This window comes from Dendrobates tinctorius, unplaced genomic scaffold (genome assembly GCF_039654945.1).
Source record: "Dendrobates tinctorius isolate UK_male_01 unplaced genomic scaffold, ASM3965494v1 ptg000245l, whole genome shotgun sequence".
In the NCBI taxonomy this organism is placed as follows: domain Eukaryota; kingdom Metazoa; phylum Chordata; class Amphibia; order Anura; family Dendrobatidae; genus Dendrobates; species Dendrobates tinctorius.
Window position 1 is genome coordinate 8034823 of NW_027361912.1, and position 21355 is coordinate 8056177.

Consider the following 21355-nt stretch of genomic DNA (forward strand, 5'->3'; position numbering starts at 1 on the left):
CCCGATGGACCGTAAAGCAGAGAGCCTCCTAAGGAAAGCCTGGGAAACCTCTGCTTTTTCCTTAAAGTCAGGGATTGCGTCCACATGCGTGTCTAAGTCTCTCTTCCAATGGATAAAGGAACTAGAGAGTCATATTTCTCGGGGAACCTCAAGGGGTGACTTATGAATGGGTCACCGAGGAGAAAAAGTTTAAACAAGCTAAGTCACAGAAAACCAGAGAGGTTGGTAACTATGCAGATTCCTGATCTTAACCACACAACTAGCAGCAGCCGTGGAGGGTGCCTATGATGATCCTAGACGCTTCGTCACAGCTGGAGGACTAAATAAGTCTAAAGCAAGAAAAGGGGAAATCTAACTGCCCCAGAGCAGACCCCAAAGACAGCCCCCACACATGTATTGACGGTGAGACAAGCTGAAAGCACAAACACAGGCAGGAAAATAGGCTGAGCAAACGATGGGGCCCAAACTAACTAGACAGAATAGGAAAGGAAAGACACTGTCTGCAATCTGCCAAAAACCCTACAAAAATAATGTCCAACACTTCTGATAGCAAAATTAACCCTGAAGTCACTAAACTTCTCCCACTATATCAGCACTCTGAAATATTCTGAGATAGAGCAAAAAGAGGCCAATCTAATAAAGGACAAAAAACAAATTGGCAAATACAGATAAATAAGAGTGGAAATTCAGCACAGCCCCAGCCAGGGCTGGCTGACCACACAAAAAACTGAATAGACCAACAAAATCAAGTGTGAACATTAGCAGAAAAACTTAGCTTTAGATGACTGGAACAGAGCTGAAAACAAAGACCTGACAAGCAGAAGGAATCACCAGCACCAGAATAGGGCGTCGGCTGTCTTAAATCCAGTCTGAGATTCCTGAGGTCCAATCGTCATCCTCATTATCAGGTGGCAGATCGCTACTGATTAAATCAGCCTCACTACCTCCAGTTACCACCAGAGAAAGCATGGAAGGAGAACTCACAACTGGTGGACCGAAAAATTAACTCACAACAGGTGACCTGAACGCCCTTCCTATACTACAAAGAGCTACAGGCTTCTTGGCGGATGCATCGATGGAGATGATCCGCACTTCTGCCAGGGCTATGGTACAGTCCAACTCGGCCAGACGTGCCCTCTGGCTTAAAACATGGAGCGGGGATGTTACCTCCAAGGTGAAGCTCTGCTCTTTGCCCTTCAAGGGTGAACATGTCTTCGGCCCGGCCTCAGATGAAATTCTTGAAAAGGCCACAGACAAAAAGAAGGTACTTCCTGAGCAGAGGACTCCAAAAAAGCGGCTTTTTCGAGCCCCCAAGAATCAGCCATCCCAGCCGAGAGGGAAGGGAATGTCGGGAAGATGGAGTTATGCTAAGGGGACAGGCAGGAATATCCTGGTCCCCCAGCAGCAACAGCCACAAGAAAAGCAATGACTCGACCTCGGTTGGGGGGGGGGGGGGGGGGGGAGGCTTTCGGGGTTCTTTCACTCTTGGCAGTAGATTTCCAACAGCCCCTGGGTCCTCAGTGTGATCAAAGAGGGACTACTACTAGAATCGAATCCTCCCCCCGTGGGGTATAAGAGTTACCTCCCTACCACCTCGGGAGACTACAGCTCTAAAATCCGGCATTCAACTCCTTCTACAATCAAACACCATTTCTCAGGTCCCTGTGGAGGAACAGGGAAGGGGGCATTATTCCAGGCTGTTCCTAGTGAAGAAACCCACAGGAGAGGCAAGAATAATAAATCTCAAGGGCCTCAACAGACACATCGCATATCGCAGATTCAAGATGGAGTCGGTAAAGACTGCCATTCCTCTGATAGGGCTGTCTTACTTCATGGCAACCATAGATCTGAAGGATGTCTATTTTCACATTCCTATACATCCTTCTCACAGGAAGTACCTAAGGTTTGCGATCCGTCAGGGTCCAGACATCCGGCACTATCAGTACAATGTACTTCCCTTTGGAATATCCTCTGCCCCTCGAGTATTTTCCAAAATTATGGCGGAAGCTGTGTCCCACATCAGAAGCCAAGGTATATGCATTGTACCCTACCTGGACGACCTGCTGATAATAGGAGCCTCATACCAGACTCTGGTAAACCAGGTGACCCAAACTCTGGGTATTCTCCAATCGCTGGGGTGGATCTGGAATATAAAAGTCGCAGATCCAACCCTCCCAGCAGATAAAATTCTTGGGAATCCTCCTAGATTCAGGGAAACAAATGTCCTTCGTCCCGAAGGAACTTCAGAGGGCCATAATTTCAAGAATCTCGAGCTTCAGGAAACAGAGGTCCCTGACCCTCAGGTCAGCTATGTCCATACTAGGGTCAATGACCTCCTGCATCCAGTCGGTACCTTGGGCGCAGGCTCACTCCAGAATACTCCAGTCCCATATCTTGGGAAACTGGAACAGAGATCACACCTGCCTGAACAAAAGAGTCCAGACCCCAGGAAGCGTGAAAGCTTCGCTAGCATGGTGGATGGACCACAAAAATCTGTGCAGGGGAATCAACTGGTCCCAAATCCCCTTGGTCACGATAACATCGGATGCCAGCAAAAAAGGCTGGGGAGCCGTAGTGTCCCAACAACCATTCCAGGGGTTGTGGAGCCAGAGAGTGAGTACAAAGTCCTCAAACTCCAGGGAACTGAAGGCTGTGGAGGAAGCTCTCCTTGCAGCAAGACACCTAGTTCAGGGCCATCATATCAGAGTCTACTCGGACAATGTAACAACAGTGGCCCATCTCAGACACCAAGGTGGTACAAGATCCAGCAGTCTAGAGGGCCTGTTGGGCCGAATATTTTGCTTGGCCGAAAGAAACCTCCGGTCTCTAACAGCAGTCCACCTAAAGGGTACCTCCAATCTTCAGGCAGATTTCCTGAGCCGAAAATGCATCCAGCTTGGCGAGTGGAGCCTAAACGAAAAAAATCTTTCAGAAGCTGGCCAACAGGTGGGGCCAACCGGAGGTGGATCTACTGGCCTCAAGAGAAAATGCTCGGGTGAGAAACTATTTTTCCCTGAACCCCAGGGACAGATGCCTGGGGGTAGATGCCTTCGCCCACAAGTGGAGGTTTCATCTGGCATATGCCTTCCCGCCAGTTCCAATCCTTGCCGCAACCCTGAGGAAGATCCGAGAAGATCGAACCCAGACCATCCCAGTAGTTCCGCTATGGCCAAAAAGGAGCTGGTATTCTGATTACAGAGCTACAGGTAGAGGGTCCAGTCCTCCTACCCCTGGAAAATGACCTTCTCTTACAGGGCCTGCTACATCACCCAAACCTCCGGGGAATGAGGTTAGCGGCCTGGTTACTGAGACCCAGATCTTGAGGGCCAAGGGTCTATCAGAGGGAGTAATAAACACCCTCCAGAAATCCCAGAAGCCGGTCACCATTGCTATATATAATAAAATATGGAAAAAGTTTTCCTCATGGTGTCTGCCAGATTTGACCCAGGAAACACTAACATTTCCCGTATCCTGGATTTCCTACAGAGGGGGCTTGAGCTAGGTCTAAAGCCTAGCACACTGAAAGTACAGATATCAGTATTAAGCTCCATGTTTGACTGTGACTTGGCCAACTACAGGTGGATAAGAAGATTCATTACATCAGCCACTAGGCTACATCCAAAAAAGCCAATTGCGGTTCCACCATAGGACTCAAACGTGGTTCTTACGGGACTCATTCAATCACCCTTTGAGCCCCTGCCATCCTGTACTTCTCAGCTGCTCTCCTGTAAGGTGACCTTCCTTATAGCAATAACCTCAGCAAGGCGAATAGGAGAGCTTCAGGCTCTATCAGAGAACCCTACCTAACAGTCAGAGATGACTCCATAGTTCTCTCCCTTGATCCGTCTTTTCTACCAAAGGTTGTGTCGGACTTTCATAGATCACAGAATATAATTCCCCCCTCATTTTGTCAAAACCCAGCAAACCCTAAAGAAGAGGCGTTTCATACCCTGGACGTAAGGCAAATAATTCTCACTACATAGAGTGTACCAAGCATTATAGAATCGACCACAACCTATTCATCCATACCTCTGGTCCAAACAGAGGAAAGAAGGTAGCAAAAAACACCATTGCCAATTGGATTAAAAAGGCTATCTCTGAAGCATACCTGGTGCAAATCACCACTCCCCCTACAGGGATCAAAGCGCATTCAACACGATCTACCTCTACTTCATAGGCTGAGAGGGCAGGCGCATCTTCAGAGCAGATTTGTAAGGCAGCAACCTGGTCCTCCTTACATACTTTTTCTAAACACTACAGGTTGGACCTTATGTCCAACAGGGATTTAGTCTTTGGCCGAAAAGTTCTTCAGGCCGCTGTCCCCACCCCCTAGTGCAGTATAGGTTGTTATGCCTCCTATGCTGTCATGGAAGATTGCTAGAGAAAATAGAATTAGACTTACCGGTAATTCGGTTTCTAGAAACCTTCCACGACACCACTATTTCCCTCCCTGCATTCTTGGACAAATTCTGAGAATCTTAAGGTAACTGGTGCTATGGTAATCAGTTATAAGTCACTGGTGAGAGGGAGGTGGGAGGGACCTTTTAACCTCTCGTGCTTCCTGTCCCCCATTAGAGCGTGGAGACAACCTCCTATGCTGTCATGGAAGGTTTATAGAAACCGAATTACCGGTAAGACTAATTCTATTATCTATATATTTATGGGCAATATAACCCCGCACAACTTTTGCCTCCACTTTCAGTTCCGGTTAGGAACTTGCAGCTCTCTGGCACCCTCCCTTAACCTAGGTGCAGTTTCCTGACTGACCTGAGGGTAAGTAGTTGCCGGAAAGGCTGCCTTGTAGCATCCTGGTTATTGGGCACTCCACAGTGAAGGTGGTGTATATCACGAGTCTCAGGCAGAAAAAAAACACACAAACTTCCGATCCGACACTGCCAGGGTTTTCCAATACCACCAGGACACTTTGCTGCCACCAGTTCATGTTTGATACTAAAGACTATATTGGGTCAGGAACCCACCCACAGGTAGCATAATTAGGCAGAGTATGTGTTGGTTCGATCACAGAGCAAGGAAAATGAAGCTAGTAAATTTTTTAGTTTACTTCAGAAAATATAAGCAGTGTTTACAAAAATACAAGAGATTATAAAAGTAGACAAACTACAGCATGTGCAGACCCTTACAAATAAGAGGGATTAAAATAAGAAACTTACTCTACCTCAGCCACAGATATGACGTGTTGCTAAAGGGGAGGAGAACCTTCCCATAGCAAAGGGTCCTTCAGCAGAGCTTTGTGTAGCTGGTTCTCCAGGCATCTGACGCCTTCCTCATGGAGCGTCTGAGCTTTATGCTTTTCTCTTGCTGACCTCACTAGGTGAGCCGAGCTGTAGAACGTACGCCCCTTTTGAACAGTTATTAAAAACTTCTACTTGCCATAACTCTGGCTGGGAAGCTCACAGAGTAATGACAGGAGTATTATATTTTCTCTTACGAAATTATCTTTCATTTGAGACCAAACATGACACGTCTGCGCTTCACTGGGGGGGCAGAAACTGTTTTCTTGGTTTCTGATGGGCGCACAGGCTGAAAAACCTTGCTATGCGTAGCCTAAATTATACAGATTCTGAAAATATATATTTTTGTTTCCTGTCTCTAGGATTATTGTGTGTTATTACATTTGAGTTTCAATAGACAAAGGAAATTTTAAATCATTGGCGGGAGAGTCTGCTCTGAGCTGGTCTGGGTAATGACCAGCTGCTGGAGGGTGGAAGTCTTGCGCTGTGTGGCTGCATGTTCACATTCAGAAGTACAGTGTACAAACCAACTGGATGTAGGGTGACGGTCAGCGCCAGAAGTGTACTTAGGACATTTAGGAAATACTCATATTTTCCTGACAGGAAGCCAAAACCAGGAGTGGGTGATAAATCCAGAAGTGGTGAAGTGTTTCTATTATACTTTCCCTCTGATTGTTCCACTCTTAGTTTTCGCTTACAAATACTGCTGTGAAATACTGACTGAACATGTGAATGTGGCCTTAATTGCAGAACCGGCGCCACTTCTGTAAATGAGCTGTTTGGTTTTGTGGCTTAACCCCATTAAATGGTGCAAAAAGTAACAACTCAACATGGTCTACTGACAAAGAGTTCCGCCGTTTCTGGAACAGAAAATCAGACCCCTTAAAATCAATACTTACCTGTGACAAAGGAACCTTTTTCCTGACGTCTCAATAGTGGCATCACACAGGGTTTCTGATAGATAAAACGTTCGTAATCCTAAATAAAAAAAACAAAAACAAAAAACAAAACACGGTTATAATATATTGCATCAAAAGGCAAAAAAATAAGCGCGTAGGGGAAAAAAAAAATACTTCAAAACATTGCTTATCCCCTGATGCCTTATTATTGCTGCTCTCGGCCATCTTACCTGCAATGATGCTTTTTTGAAGTATGTCATGGTCGTCCTTGTGCTCCTCAATGTGCTGCATGTACCTCGGTGGTTGGCGGGTGATCTGTAGATTGTAACGTCTTCAAAATGATAAAGTCAAGCTAATTTCCCAAAGAAAGTCTAACCATACCTAAAGGTTAAAAAAATAAAGGAGGTTTATTCTCCATAAGGAGATGTTCATATAGTTTTATTACTTGATTTTCCATGACATTGGAGTTGGCGATGTGCGGCTGGATTACCTCCTCCAACCACCAACCTCCCAGGAAACTCCCCACCCACTTGAACCCCCAAATAACACCAGGACACCAAAATGGAATATAATGGCCACAGCAGCCTTTTATTTAAGCTTTTCAGGAAAGGTGGTTTAGAGAACGTAGGTATAATGAAATGACAAGATTGGAGGATTTGGTTAGGTCTTTTGAGGGCAGTATTTCTTCATGGAGCAATACAGAATGGACATTATTGCGGGAAGTCAGATGCTAGGAGGGGTTCTGCTATGCAAGATCATAGTGACCTTAGATCAGTTACTAGCTTCTAAAGCTATATATATAAAACTGAAGAGTGTGTGTGTGTGTGTGTGTGTGTGTGTGTGTGTGTGTATATATCGCCAACCAATCATGAAGTATCTTTCATTTCACCAGAGCTGTTTAAAAGAAACTGAGTTGTGATTGGTTGCTATGAGCTACAGTTTTCTCACTCGACAACACCTCAGCAGACACTGACATGGTGGGAGAAATCTAGCATCCCCGGGAACATAAGCTCCCAGCCATTGTCTGCCCCCCAGAAAGGAGCAGAGATCACATGACAAATGAATCACCCCCTCCCTGCCCATATACACATCACACATCCTCCATCCCATAGGCACATCTTCCCTCTTAAAGGGATCTCCGGTATGGAAGTCAGGACAAATCCCTCAGCGCTCTGATACTGACCCCAGGCCTCTCTTAAAGGAATCCCTGGTACGGAATTAGGACCGTTCCACTCAGCGCTGTAGTTCTGACCCCAGGGTCTCTTAAAGGGATCATTGGTATGGAAGTGAGGGCAAATCCACTCTGCGCTCTGATTCTGACGCCAGGCCTCCCAAAGGGATCCCCGGTTTGGAAGTTAGGACCGTTCCACTCAGTGCTCTGGTTCTGACCCCAGGCTGACGGGACGATGTGGGATATTAGGGGTAGTAGTCCAGTAGCTTTGGCTGACGGGATGATGTGGGATATTAGGGGTAGTAGTTCAGTAGCTTTGGCTGACGGGATGATGTGGGATATTACAGTGAATGTGGCTATGCGGAGTGGGTGAGGAGAATACATATAGCTTGAAAAAGGTCCACAATTCTTAGGACCGGAACGTCGCTGTATGGGCAACTAGCCAGATGGGCTAATAAATAGCACTTTAACTGGAACTTCCTTGGTGTGCTGCTTTCATCTTGAGGACTATAATATATATATATATATATATATATATATATATATATATATATATATATATATATATATATATATATATATATATATATATATATATATATATATATATATCCCTCCTCGGTACCGGGCCAGTGTCAGGTGGATGTGTCACAGCAGCGGTGACCCAGTCCGTGGCCCTGGGCGCCCAAGTAATCAGGGGTGCTGAATGGTGGTTTGTAGTTAATGGAATAGTTTGTGACGCCACCTGTGGTGTTCGGCAAGTGGGATGTTGGGCCGATGCTGCATGCAGATCCTCTGGGGCTGGTGGTGTGAGCAGTCAAGATGGTGAAGCTCCCCACAGATGGAGCTTTAGCCCCAGGGCAGTGTAGATGTAGGGGCAGAGGAGAGGTGCAGGCGGTGTACAAGCTGATACCCAGATGCAGTGGTACAGGGTGTGTTGGTGCAGGAATAATTGGAGGACACCAGGGCGTGCAGTTCCAAAGCTGTGCTGTGTCCTCCGGGTCAGGGACTCCATCAACCTCCAGATCAGATGGAATGCTCCCTTCCAACACTCCGCCAACATGTGCCTTTCTGAACCTCTCCTCTTATAGCGCCTTTAAGTGTGAAGTACTCCTAGTACTGAGTTACACTGACAGATGTTCCCAAGAACTCTACTTGTACAGCAGACAGCTGTAGCCTGCTTCGGGGACTCCTCTCTCCAGAGTCCCGGTTCACTATTCACGTTGCTGTTGTGCCCCCAAGTCTTAGATGGGAGTAGTGTATAAAATGAGGATGATTGACCTCATGGAGATCAACATCCAACACTGCGGAGACACCATCACGTGTTTCTCAATGCAGTGATTCTAGAGCACTGCCCCCATCCCTTATGGGAAATATGCAAAACATGCAAAACAGAAGCCGCGGAGACACCATCACATGTATCTCAACGCAAGCAATGACTAGCCAGGTCTTTCCCCGGGAAGGAGCAACAACGGGAAGGGCAGTCTCCAATGAAGGAAACCACCTATGCCAAAACATGGTATCCATCCACAGACAGCTGTTTCGGGGTATTTGCCCCTCATCAGTGTGGAGTAGGAAACTGGCTAGTAGGAGCAATGCCTAGTAGAAGAGATCTATGGAGATCAACATCCAACACTGCGGAGACACCATCACGTGTTTCTCAACGCAGTGATTCTAGAGCACTGCCCCCATCCCTTATGGGAAATATGCAAAACATGCAAAACAGAAGCCGCGGAGACACCATCATGGGGGCAGTGCTCTAGAATCACTGCGTTGAAAAACATGTGATGGTGTCTCCGCAGTGTTGGATGTTGATCTCCATGAAGTCAATCATCCTCATTTTACACTGTCTTCTACTAGGCATTGTTCCTACTAGCCAGTTTCCTACTCCACACTGATGAGGGGCAAATACCCCAAATCAGCTGTCTGTGGATGGATACCATGTTTTGGCATAGGTGGTTTCCTTCATTGGAGACTGCCCTTCCCGTGGTTGTTCCTTCACGGGGAAAGACCTGGCTAGTCATTGCTTGCGTTGAGAAACATGTGATGGTGTCTCCGCGGCTTCTGTTTTGCATTAGATGGGAGTAGTGCATTTAAAGCCCACTACTCCACCGGTGTCTGCTGCAGGACCTTCAGTATCCATACCTCGGGGACCGGGCCTCGGCCTTGCGCTTAGAACTCTAGACAGGGTTCTCCTCTAACCTACGTCCTCTCTGTTCCCTACTAATCCCTCTCTCATAGAAGATCAGGCTTCAGTCCAATGTCTTTCTCCTTCTTTCCTTTCCTGTGCCAGCTGGCTCAGATCACTGAGGCAGCTGCAGCACTCCTTCCTCCATCCATCTTCCAGGGATCCTCACTCCTCTCCGAGTGATTCTCTCTCTCCCACCGACTGACTGACTGCCAACCTAAAACTTCCTGCTCTTTATGTATTCTAAACTCCACCCGCCTCCCAGCACGTTTCGTGTTCCAAGCAGGGAGCCACCAAAGGTGCTCCGCTACACTCCAAGCAGGGAGCCGCAATGTGGCTTTGCTCAACTACCATGTTGTGTGGGATGCGAGTGTTGGAGCGTGGTTAGGAGCCTCAAACTCACCTGGATGGTGGGGTACCACAACTCAGGAGGACGTGCAGTACCTCTGTGGCAACTGAATCCTCAGGGGCGCTATATATATTATATATATCACACACACACACATACCCATAATTTGTCATAACTAACCATAGTTACTGTGCCTGGGCAGCACCGGGCTCTTCAGCTAGTTTCATATATTTAGCTTCACAAAACATATGATCTTAGCTTCAAATGCCCATCACCGACTGAGACCGCTGTTCCAGAAAAGCTCAAAGCTGCCCACCCCGACCGATCCAGCTGTCCCAGAGAGGCGCAATGCTGTCCACCGCAACCAACCGAGCAACTGAACCATCTCTCCCAGAAAGGTGCAAAGCTGCCCACCCCGACCGACCGAGCCAGCTGTCCCAGAAAGGCGCAAAGCTGCCCACCCCAACAGACCAAGACAACTGTCCTGGAAAAGGTCAAAGCTGCCCACCCTAAGGGACCGAGCCAGCTGTCCCAGAAAAGGTCAAAGCTGTCCACACTGACTGAGCCCGTTGTTGCAGAAAGGAGCAAAACTGCACACCCCGACCGACCCAGCTGTTCCGGAAAAGCACAAAGACAATTGAGCAACTTAGGCGAAAGAGAAAGCGAAAGAGAAAGAGAGAAAAAGAAATGATTTCAGGGTTAAATTTCCGGCTGACTTCATTACTCCGGGCATGCGCACTATAAAAATGCGGATCCTGCAGCACAAAAAAACATTGCATGGTCCGTCCAGGCATCTCGGCGGACGCAAAAAAAATTGACGGATCTGCAAAAAAACCAGATGGCCATCCGTCAAGATCCGCCGGTAATGAAAATCAATGGGGAAAAAAAACGGATCCTCCAAAAAAAATGGCGGATCCATTTTTTTGCAAAACTGGCGGATTTTGACTGATGGTCAAAAACGGAAGTGTGAAACAGGCCTAAAGGATCGGTTTCAAGTATCTGAAGGCTATGTGCAGTTGGAGTTTTTCTTTGAAGTGGTCAATAACGACGAGGTTTCAAGTGGTAGACTGCTTCAGGAAACGCACCATATTTTAGACATTTTTTGGACTAGTCTTTTTTTTTGTATCAAGAAGGGGCTTTTGTAACATTTTGGAATAGTTCGCTATATTGAATAGTTTCTGGACAATGCCTACTCTAGAGCAGATTATATCAGGGGCTGCATCAAAGAAGACACATGCGTACATCATCCCCAAAAGGTTTTTCAAAAACCGAAGCAGAAAAACTAGGTAGTGTCCAATCAAAAGGCTGGAAAAATCTGCCAAAAAAAAAAAAAAAAAAAATTCAAGCTATCAGCACAGTTTGTAGCTGTGATATGTTTTTGCTGCAATTTCTTAACACTGCGTCATTACAAGTGTTCCCACCCCCCCTTACAGAAAAGTGCAGCAGAAAAAAAAAAAAATAAATAAAGATAAATCGTGCTGCAGTCACAAATTGTGAACTCCGCCATTTTCAATGTTGCCATTTAGGTGGAACAGAAGTGCGCATGATCGACCATTCCTCTAGTCACATGGGGCAAAGTGCCAGTTCTCGGGATCGGTGATGGCCGCAGTGGTCAGACTTCAGGCGATCGGGAAGTTCTCCGATACAAGCTTTTTGCTTTGTTTTTTTTTCTAGCTGTCGTTTTTTGTTCATGTCTATTTCGACAAATGAACGTTGTCCTCACACACTCCTCATCATTGTTGCCTCTGACAATGGATTTTTCAGTTCATACAAATAATGCAATCAGCTGACAAACACAAGCTCCGGCATGTTTGTCCATCCGCCGGAGGACAGGTCTACACATGCTGTCACATTTGGTCAATCCTTGCCCCTGTAAATGGGCCGTTAATTTCAGCCAAGTACAGACAATGCTTTTATGGGTAGAATTCCAAGCTGAAATCTTTATATACTCCCCACACATTTGCAGGAAATCTACAAAGACCCACAAAAAAACAAAACAAAAAAAAAACAAAACAAAAAAACAAAAACAAAAACAACACCATCAACGTCAGGAGTGTAAACTGTAAATTTTACTGTCCCCATTGACATGGGTGTCATCAGCACAAAAATGAAGAGGCCCCAGATTCAAAAATCAGAAAGAAATTGACAGGATGAAAAAAAAAAAAAAAAACAAGCTTATTCCGACGTCCGATATTCTTGTAGAAGTGCGAGCCATGTTTTTCCGGCATAGCACTCATACCTGTGATTGTCTATGGGGCCATCACTAGGTATCTTCCGGCCTCCTCCACACCTGTCTAGATTTAGGACACAAGGACGGGAGTCACGTGCTGACCCTACACATCGTGGTTACTATAGGTACCGTTCCAGCAGCTGGATTACAAAGGCAAACCTATACCACTTATACACACACCTCAAAACCAAGGATCTAGTCATATCCCTGATGAAAGCTCGAGATGTAGAGCTGAAACGTTGGATTGTAACACCACCCTTTTTTTTCACAATCAATAAAATCACAACAATTAAAGACTGTCGTTGAGAAGACTTTACTTTCATGTTATTAGTGTGCCGGGGTTACTCCTATACTTCATCACTAGGTATCTGTGATTTTTTGAAGACTGAGAGGATCTGTTTTGAATCGTAGAGACATGTCCAATTTTGATCCAAGGGTCTGTTCAAAATTGGCAATGCTAATCTGTGGGTCCATGGAAAAAAAAAAAAAAAACAAAAAAAAAACCCACACACACACACAACAGATCGGATCGCACTCGAATGTCAAATTTTCACAGACTGACACATGGGAGAAATGGGAAAATCTTAGTTTTCTTCCCCCCTTCATCGGATCACACTCATCAGTCCGTTCTTCTCCTACGCGACGCCAGGATGAGGCCTAAGACATTGAAACTCGCCCACTTTTCACGTGTAGAATTTGCACCAAGTACGCAGCATGTGAACCGAGGCTTACGGTGCGACTGACCATGCGGCTAAAGGAGTCACATCTGTGTGTAAGGCTGGTTTCACATTTGCGTTTTTTTTCGCGGTATTTTAGCGCTAAATAGCGCATGCGTTTTTTTCCTATACTTTGCATGGGATGCGCTTATGTGCGCATACACAAGCGTTTGTACGCGTTTTACCGCGCATGCGTTTTTTTGCGGTATGCGCTCGGGCGCACAAAATGCAACCTGTTGCATTTTTTGAGCGTCCGACTTGCCTCAAAAAAACGCATGCGCGCGCAATGCGTTGTTTTACAGCAAGACACCCATTATAAGTCTATGGTGAGCATATGTGCGCATTGGCATGCTTATGTATGCGTTTTTTTGCACATGCGTTTTTTTTTTTTACCATTAGTTTAGACAATGGAATTTAGGGGTTTGGGTTAGAGTTAGGGTTAGTTAGGGTTAGGGTTAGGGTCTGGTTTGGTTAAGGGTTAGGGTTAGGATCAGGGTATGGTTTGGTTAAGGGTTAGGGTTAGGATCAGGGTATGGTTTGGTTAAGGGTTAGGGTTAGGGTCAGGGTATGGTTTGGTTAAGGGTTAGGGTTAGGGTCAGGGTTAGGGTTAGTAAAGTCATGGTTTGGGTTAGTGTGAGGGGCCACCTAATGTTGGAAAAAACGCAGACGCGGTAAAAACGCATAAAAACGCAGCATTTTTTTCATGCATGCTCATAAAAATGCTTGAAAAAAACGCAGCAGTTGTATGCTTTTGTATGCGTTTTTTCAATGCGTTTTTTTGCGGGAAAAACGCGCTGCAAAAAAAAGCAAGTGTGAAACAGGCCTAAAGCACGTATGTGAGAAAAAAAAAAAAGATACAGGCGTCATCAGCGTTTGGTCTTGAGTGTTTTTCTCTGATAGATGAAGACATAAGTGACAAAGCTTCTCCTACACTTTGCAATGTTAAACATGGACGCCAGCCACATGCTGTACGAGGTTTTCACAGAATCGTTTTGGGCCTTGTGGCTGGAAAGAGAAAAAGAAGATGGCCGCCTCAGGCGTCCATGGAAAAAGAAGATGGCCGTCTCAGGCGTACACAGAAAACGAAAAAGAAGATGGCCGTCGCAGGCGTCCACGGAAAAAAGAAGATGGCCGTCGCAGGCGTCCACGGAAAAAAGAAGATGGCCGTCGCAGGCGTCCACGGAAAAAAGAAGATGGCCGTCGCAGGCGTACACAGAAAACGAAAAAGAAGATGGCCGTCACAGGCGTCCACGGAAAAAAGAAGATGGCCGTCTCAGGCGTACACAGAAAACGAAAAAGAAGATGGCCGTCTCAGGCGTCCACGGAAAAAGAAGATGGCCGTCTCAGGCGTCCACGGAAAAAGAAGATGGCAGTCTCAGGCGTCCACGGAAAAAGAAGATGGCAGTCTCAGGCGTCCACGGAAAAAGAAGATGGCAGTCTCAGGCGTCCACGGAAAAAGAAGATGGCAGTCTCAGGCGTCCACGGAAAAAGAAGATGGCAGTCTCAGGCGTCCACGGAAAAAGAAGATGGCAGTCTCAGGCGTCCACGGAAAAAGAAGATGGCAGTCTCAGGCGTCCACGGAAAAAGAAGATGGCAGTCTCAGGCGTCCACGGAAAAAGAAGATGGCAGTCTCAGGCGTCCACGGAAAAAGAAGATGGCAGTCTCAGGCGTCCACGGAAAAAGAAGATGGCAGTCTCAGGCGTCCACGGAAAAAGAAGATGGCAGTCTCAGGCGTCCACGGAAAAAGAAGATGGCAGTCTCAGGCGTCCACGGAAAAAGAAGATGGCAGTCTCAGGTGTTTTGGACAGATGATACGTGAAAAACACAAACATGTGAGCAGCAGCAGAGGTAGTAATGGGTACGTGCGGCATCCGTGAGGAGGAAAAAAACAAAATGGCACCACCCATGAAGGAGGCCTGAGACTACATGACAACTTGGGCCATGACACAGGTCAGGCAGCCAAAGATTGCCATTAGTGATGAGGGAATGTGCCCAGATAAGGCGTTATCGGACCACGCTCGGGTACTTGTGTCCTCGCAGCGGTTCTGTTAGACAGGGACTAACAAACAGGCGATCTTCCATAGGTTACAGCTGTCTAACACCTGAGAGACATGCAGCCGCAGACACTGGAACATAGTATTCGTGCGCGCCGGAGAGATCCAGCACCTGAGCATGCTCAGATAACACCTCATCCCAGCACAGTCGCTCATCACTAATAATAGGGTAATAATGGGTTCGTGGATAGGGGGCCATGATATAAAAGTCTCAAAAAATCCAACCGGGTCAGATTTTTTGCAATTTACGGAAACCTAGAATTCAGAACACGACCCCATTCACTCATATTGCCCCGCGATGTAGAAGCTGCCCATCTCTGAGGGAACACCGGGGCACAAGCAGCCATGTCACTGCACAGATCTATACACACATTTAGATGTAGGAATTGCCAGGTAAGCATTTGCCTCTCACATGAAGGTTCCCTGTAGTCGCACATGGAGTTTTGCAGAAGTTACTTACATGGAGTCTCAGCTCTTTGGCCACTACCTGCAGCTCACCTGCTCACCTTGCTGCCAAATGAAAGGTCTCCACCCAAACAGATGATGATGATGATGATGATCACAGCAGGAAACCTCCGAGTCCTGATCACAAATCCTCTATATTCTCCCCGGACGGAAGTCAGTGCTCCTGAGCTATAATGCTGCTGATCAGGGTTAGTGTGAGGAGGAAGCATGACAACGCCATAAATATAGGAATAAAACTAGTAAAAAAAAAACAAAATACTGAAAAATACTGTGAAACTGTGAGGAATAAACATTTATTATAAGAGTTTAGGAAAATAAAACTAAGTGCTGCGTTGGCCGGGAATCGAACCCGGGTCAACTGCTTGGAAGGCAGCTATGCTCACCACTATACCACCAACGCCTGCTGGAGTCAGCCTGCTACTAACAGTGTGATCACCAGTGCAGCCAGGAGAGCGCAGAGCTGGTGTGTAATGATCCTTACTAGAGTTGAGCGACTTTTGGTTTTTTAAGGTCGAGTTTCGTTTCGTGAAACCCGACTTTTCCAAAAGTCGGGTCGAGCAAGATCGTCCGATTATAGGGAAAAGTCGGGGTCGTCCCGAAACACGAAACCCAATGTAAGTCAATGGGGAATAAAAGTCGGCAGTGAGAGGAGGACAGGAAACACACCTACAGTGCCCATTTGAATGCCAAAAGCATCAATTCTTCTTACTTAAACTTGTCAACCTTAATTAACTTCATAATACAAGTTACGCACTGAAAAATGGGGGTTATTTGGCTAAAGTTGTGGGGGGGGGAGGGCTGGCTGCAGGTTTTCATGTGCCCTGGGCGAAAGAGCGCCCCTTTAACACATACCACAACTCATCATGCTCCGATACGGTAGAGAAATAGCGGTATAGTACAATGAAAAATACCTCACTTTTTACATCTCATGACGAGGCCCATCTATTTCTCCATACAGAATCATTGGTCCCATATAATGTTTAAAACAGTATATGATGAGCTCCACATAATGCTACAGTATATGTTGGTCCCCATGGATGAAGCTCCACTGTCTTATGGGCCCAAATAATGCTCCAAACATAATGGGCCCCATTTCTATTGCTCTAGTGTATAATGGGCCCTGTAAATGCTGCTCCAGTGTCTGATGTCCACCTTTGGAATGTTCCAGTGTATGGTGGGCCCCATCTATCATTCTCCAGAGTATAGTGCTCCCCAAAAATTGCTGTCCCAACATTGAAAACAATCAAATAAGTCTCCTCGCTAGGGAATCCCTGTACTTGTCTGGACAGGTGCTGTAGCTTGCTTAACAGCTCGCCAGCCGTTCTCACGCCCAGTATGGATTGCACGTGATTGCACAAAGGTTAGAAAGGGTACCGTATCCCTGGATAACATGTATGGATAGCGTACACATTCAAAATATATGTCTCAGAAGGCAGGCTCAGACGGTGTCAGGCCCAGTATGGATTGCACGTGATTGCACAAAGGTTAGAAAGGGTACCGTATCCCTGGATAACATGTATGGATAGCGTACACATTCAAAATATATGTCTCAGAAGGCAGGCTCAGACGGTGTCAGGCCCAGTATGGATTGCACGTGATTGCACAAAGGTTAGAAAGGGTACCGTATCCCTGGATAACATGTATGGATAGCGTACACATTCAAAATATATGTCTCAGGAGGCAGGCTCAGACGGTGTCAGGCCCAGTATGGATTGCACGTGATTGCACAAAGGTTAGAAAGGGTACCGTATCCCTGGATAACATGTATGGATAGCGTACACATTCAAAATCTATGTCTCAGGAGGCAGGCTCAGACGGTGTCAGGCCCAGTATGGATTGCACGTGATTGCACAAAGGTTAGAAAGGGTACCGTATCCCTGGATAACATGTATGGATAGCGTACACATTCAAAATATATGTCTCAGGAGGCAGGCTCAGACGGTGTTAGGCCCAGTATGGATTGCACGTGATTGCACAAAGGATAGAAAGGGTACCGTATCCCCGGATAACATGTATGGATAGCGTACACATTCAAAATCTATGTCTCAGGAGGCAGGCTCAGACGGTGTCAGGCCCAGTATGGATTGCACGTGATTGCACAAAGGTTAGAAAGGGTACCGTATCCCTGGATAACATGTATGGATAGCGTACACATTCAAAATATATGTCTCAGGAGGCAGGCTCAGACGGTGTCAGGCACAGTATGGATTTGACGGCCCAGATTACACAGCGGAGGAGCAGGGAGAGGTAAAGATTGCAAATGCTGGGGCCCTGCCCAAGCAAGGGGGGCGCACTCGTGGGCGTCGGTACTGGCACTGGGCCCCTCATAGTACAGCGGTGTGTCTGACGGCGGGTGTGCACCACCACCGTCAGAGACACTTGATTGCACTATGAGGGACCCTGTGCCAGTGCCCGCGCCCAAGAGTCGGCCTACCCACCTGTCCAGGGCAACGGCACTCGCACGGTGTCGTGCGCTTGGTGGTGACCCCGGCCATGGGGGGGGGAGGCAGCACAGTTAGGGAGTTTTAGAAAGTGGCATATGTTGATGTTGGACATTCAGCTGATGCAGAAGGCGAAATAGGTGAAGTACCAGGAAGAGGTGGACCAAAGCAAGCCATTTTTCTGTCACCCTATGTGTCACCAGGGGAAGGTGGGACAAAATCCTTGGAAACCCATGCGTGGTTCATTTTAATGAAGGTTAGATCATCCACATTTTGGGTTGACAGACGGGTCCTTTTTTCTGTCAGGATTGATCCAGCTGCACTGAAGACTCTTTCCAATAGCACACTTGCAGCTGGGCAAGCGAGCTCCTGTAAGGCATATTGGGCCAATTCAGGCCAGGTGTCCAGTTTAGCGGCCCAATAGTCAAAGGGGAATGACCTGTGTGGGAGAACATCGATATGGGAGGAAAAGTAGTTTGTAACCATAGTTGACAACTGCTGTCTCCTGTCACTTTCCATCGATGCAGTATTACCAGTTGTGTGAGCGGTATTTGAAAAATCAGTCCACAACATTGTCATGAAACCCCTGTCTCCAACGCCACTTCTGCTGTGTGCACCACGAACACCTCTGCCAAGCTGCCCCCGGCCCGTACGGCTCGTGTGAGAACCATCACCGCTGCTGTGTGCTGGGAATGCCTCAAGCAACCGATTTACCAGAGTTGCTTGTTTATTAGCCAATATTAGGTCAAGGTTCTCCTGTGGCATGATGTTTTGTAATTTGCCTTTATAGCGTGGATCCAGGATGCTGGCCAACCAGTAGTCGTCATCGTTCATCATTTTGGCAATGCGGGGGTCCCTTTTTAGGATCCGCAAGGCATAATCTGACATGTGGGCCAATGTTCCCGGTGTCAATGATGCACTGCGAGTGCTGGGTGGAGGAGCACTTTCTGGCAAATCCACATTCCTCCAGTCATGCACAAACCCTGTACCAGACCTTGCCCCGCCAACATTTTCACTTGCCCCACGAGATGCATCCTCCTCCCCTAAGTAATCATCCCCATCATCCTCCTCCTCCTCCTCTTCTTCCTCCACCTCGTCCAGGAGAGGTCCCTGAGCAGACAATGGCTGAATGTCATCAAGGATTCCCTCCTCCTCTTCCTCCTCATCAACATTGGCTGCAGACGCCTGCTCCTTAAGGTGCGTCAAAGTTTGCATGAGCAGACGCATAAGTGGGATGCTCATGCTTAGGATGGCGTCGTCTGCGCTTACCAGCCGTGTGCATTCCTCAAAACACTGAAGGACTTTACAAAGGTCTTTCAGCTTCGACCACTGCACGCCTGTCAACTCCATGTCTGCTCTCAAAGTGCCTGGCCGTGTATCCTCCCACAAATGCATTATGGCCTGCCTCTGCTCGCACAGCCGCTCCACCATGTGCAGGGTGGAGTTCCACCTTGTTGCAATGTCGATAATGAGGCGGTGGTTGGGAAGGTGGAGCAATCGCTGCAGCTTCTGCATACGAACGGAGTGTACAGGCGACCGGCGGATGTGCGCGCACAGTCTTCGCACCTTCTGGAGCAGGGCTGTTAACTCCGGATAATTTTTGAGGAAGCACTGCACCACCAGGTTCAAGGTGTGAGCCAAGCAAGGTATGTGGCTGAGTTTTGAAAGGGCTATGGCTGCCACAAAATTACGGCCGTTATCACTAACTACCTTGCCTGCCTCAAGATGTACACTGCCCAGCCATGACTCAGTTTGTCGCTTCAAGTACTCGGCCAGCACCTCGGCGGTGTGTCTGTCGCCCAAACACATCATCTGCAACACAGCCTGCTGACGCTTTCCACTAGCTGCTTGATAGGGGGACACATCATGTGCAACAGTGGCAGCTGCAGATGGAGTGCTCGTACGACTGCGCTCTGTGGACGAGCTTTCGCTTCTGGAGGAGGAGGAGGAGGAGGAGGGTCGAACGCCTACAGCCAACTGTTTTCTATACCGTGGGCTAGGCAGCACTGTCCCACCACCGCTGTCCCCTGTGGACCCTGCATCCACCACATTAACCCAGTGCGCAGTGATGGACACGTAACGGCCCTGGCCATGCCGACTGGACCATGCATCAGTTGTGAGGTGCACCTTTCCGCTCACTGACTGCTTGAGTGCATGGACAATGCGGTCTTTCACATGATGGTGGAGGGCTGGGATGGCTTTGCGAGAGAAGAAGTGGCGACTGGGTAGGTCATAGCGTGGTACTGCATAGGCCACGAGTTCGCGGAAAGCTGTGCTTTCCACCAACCGAAAGGGCATCATCTCAAACGAGATTAGTTTGGCAATGTGGGCGTTCAAACCCAGTGTACGCGGATGAGAGACTGAGTACTTTCTTGACCTACTCATAGTGTCTGGGAGGGTGAGCTGGACTTGAGAGCTGCATATGGTGGAAGTAGCGGTGGACAGGGCGGACTGAGAGAGGGTTGATGATGGTGATGGAGTTGGTGTTCTTTCTGATGGCCTAGAATCAGTATTTCGTTGATATAACAGTGGGATTCCCTGACTGCTGTGGTCTTGCAACGACACCTCAACATTTGCTGCTGTGCTAACCGGTGGGCTTACAGTGGGGGAAACAATGTAGCGTTGCTGACTACCTTCGTTGTGATCAGTTGCACATGTGGCACTTGAGGTTTGGTGTTGTGTCCACGCTTGCAAGTGCATGCTGGTTAAATGTCTAAGCATGCAACTGGTATTCAAATTTTTCAGATTTTTCCCTCGGCTAAAGGTCTTTGCGCACTTCTTACAGATAACCTTGGCCTGATCATGAGGATTTTGTTCAAAAAAGTGCCACACTGCACTCTTCCTACTTTGGCAGACATTTTGCGGCCTAGCACGCTGTGATCTTTTGACCCTCTGGACAAGCTGTCCAGCAACTCTTTTGATGTTTGGAACCTGTCTTTGGAGTGCTCCGGGCCTGCCAGATAACAGCTGTTGCGATGTCGATGTCTGCTGTGGATGCTCCTCATCTGAGCTATTGGAAGCAGCACCCTCTTCCCCCAATGGATGCCAATCTGGGTCAACAACTGGGTCATCCATCACCTCCTCTTCTATGTCATGTGCACCTTTCTCTGTGTCACCGTGTATGGTGGTATAGTGTGCGGGAAGGGGCACCTGAGTCTCATCAGGGTCAAAATCTGGCTCTGTACACTGCGAGGACAATGTAGTGCTCTGAGTGAATGTACCAGCAGAATCATCCATCAGCGGCTGTGCATCAGTGCACTCCATGTCAGATTCATCTTGGCCTGGGTAATTCACCATTTGACTTGATAATCCAGGCATGGTATGTGAAAACAGCTCCATGGAGTAATCAGTAGTATGGCCTGCGTCATCCTTCAATCTTGGTTGGGGTGAAGGACACAAGGAAAGGTGTGGTTCATGAACATGAGCCTCCAATGACGACTCAGTGCTTTTACTTTTTACAACTGAAGAAGAGGAGGCGATAGAGCTGGAGGCTGAGTCAGCAATGTAAGACAAAACTTTTTCCTGATGCTCTGCCTTTAAAAGCGGTTTGCCAACTCCTAGAAAACTAAGCGTTCGAGGCCTTATGTAGC

The 21355-nt window shown here is 47.4% G+C and overlaps 1 protein-coding gene and 1 non-coding gene across 5 annotated transcripts in view; both read right to left on the reverse strand.

The window, feature by feature from the left end:
• The window catches only part of LOC141060807 (kelch repeat and BTB domain-containing protein 8-like), a 38092-nt gene extending 22568 nt beyond the window's left edge, over window positions 1-15524 (reverse strand). The window contains exons 1-3 of one of the 4 annotated variants that reach the window (XM_073557167.1): window positions 15366-15524; window positions 6382-6532; window positions 6152-6230 (exon numbers count right to left, since the gene is read on the reverse strand). In XM_073557167.1, the coding sequence (XP_073413268.1) occupies window positions 6152-6230; window positions 6382-6442 (140 nt within the window). In that variant the 5' untranslated portion in view covers window positions 6443-6532; window positions 15366-15524. Of the gene's footprint in view, window positions 1-6151; window positions 6231-6381; window positions 6533-15230; window positions 15256-15319 lie in introns of those variants that run through there. The other 3 variants (XM_073557169.1, XM_073557168.1, XM_073557170.1) reach the window with 3 other exon arrangements.
• A 128-nt stretch (window positions 15525-15652) lies between these two features.
• On the reverse strand, window positions 15653-15724 carry TRNAG-UCC (transfer RNA glycine (anticodon UCC)). Its single transcript has one exon. It is a non-coding gene; the product is annotated as a tRNA-Gly (tRNA).
• Window positions 15725-21355: the final 5631 nt, after the last annotated feature.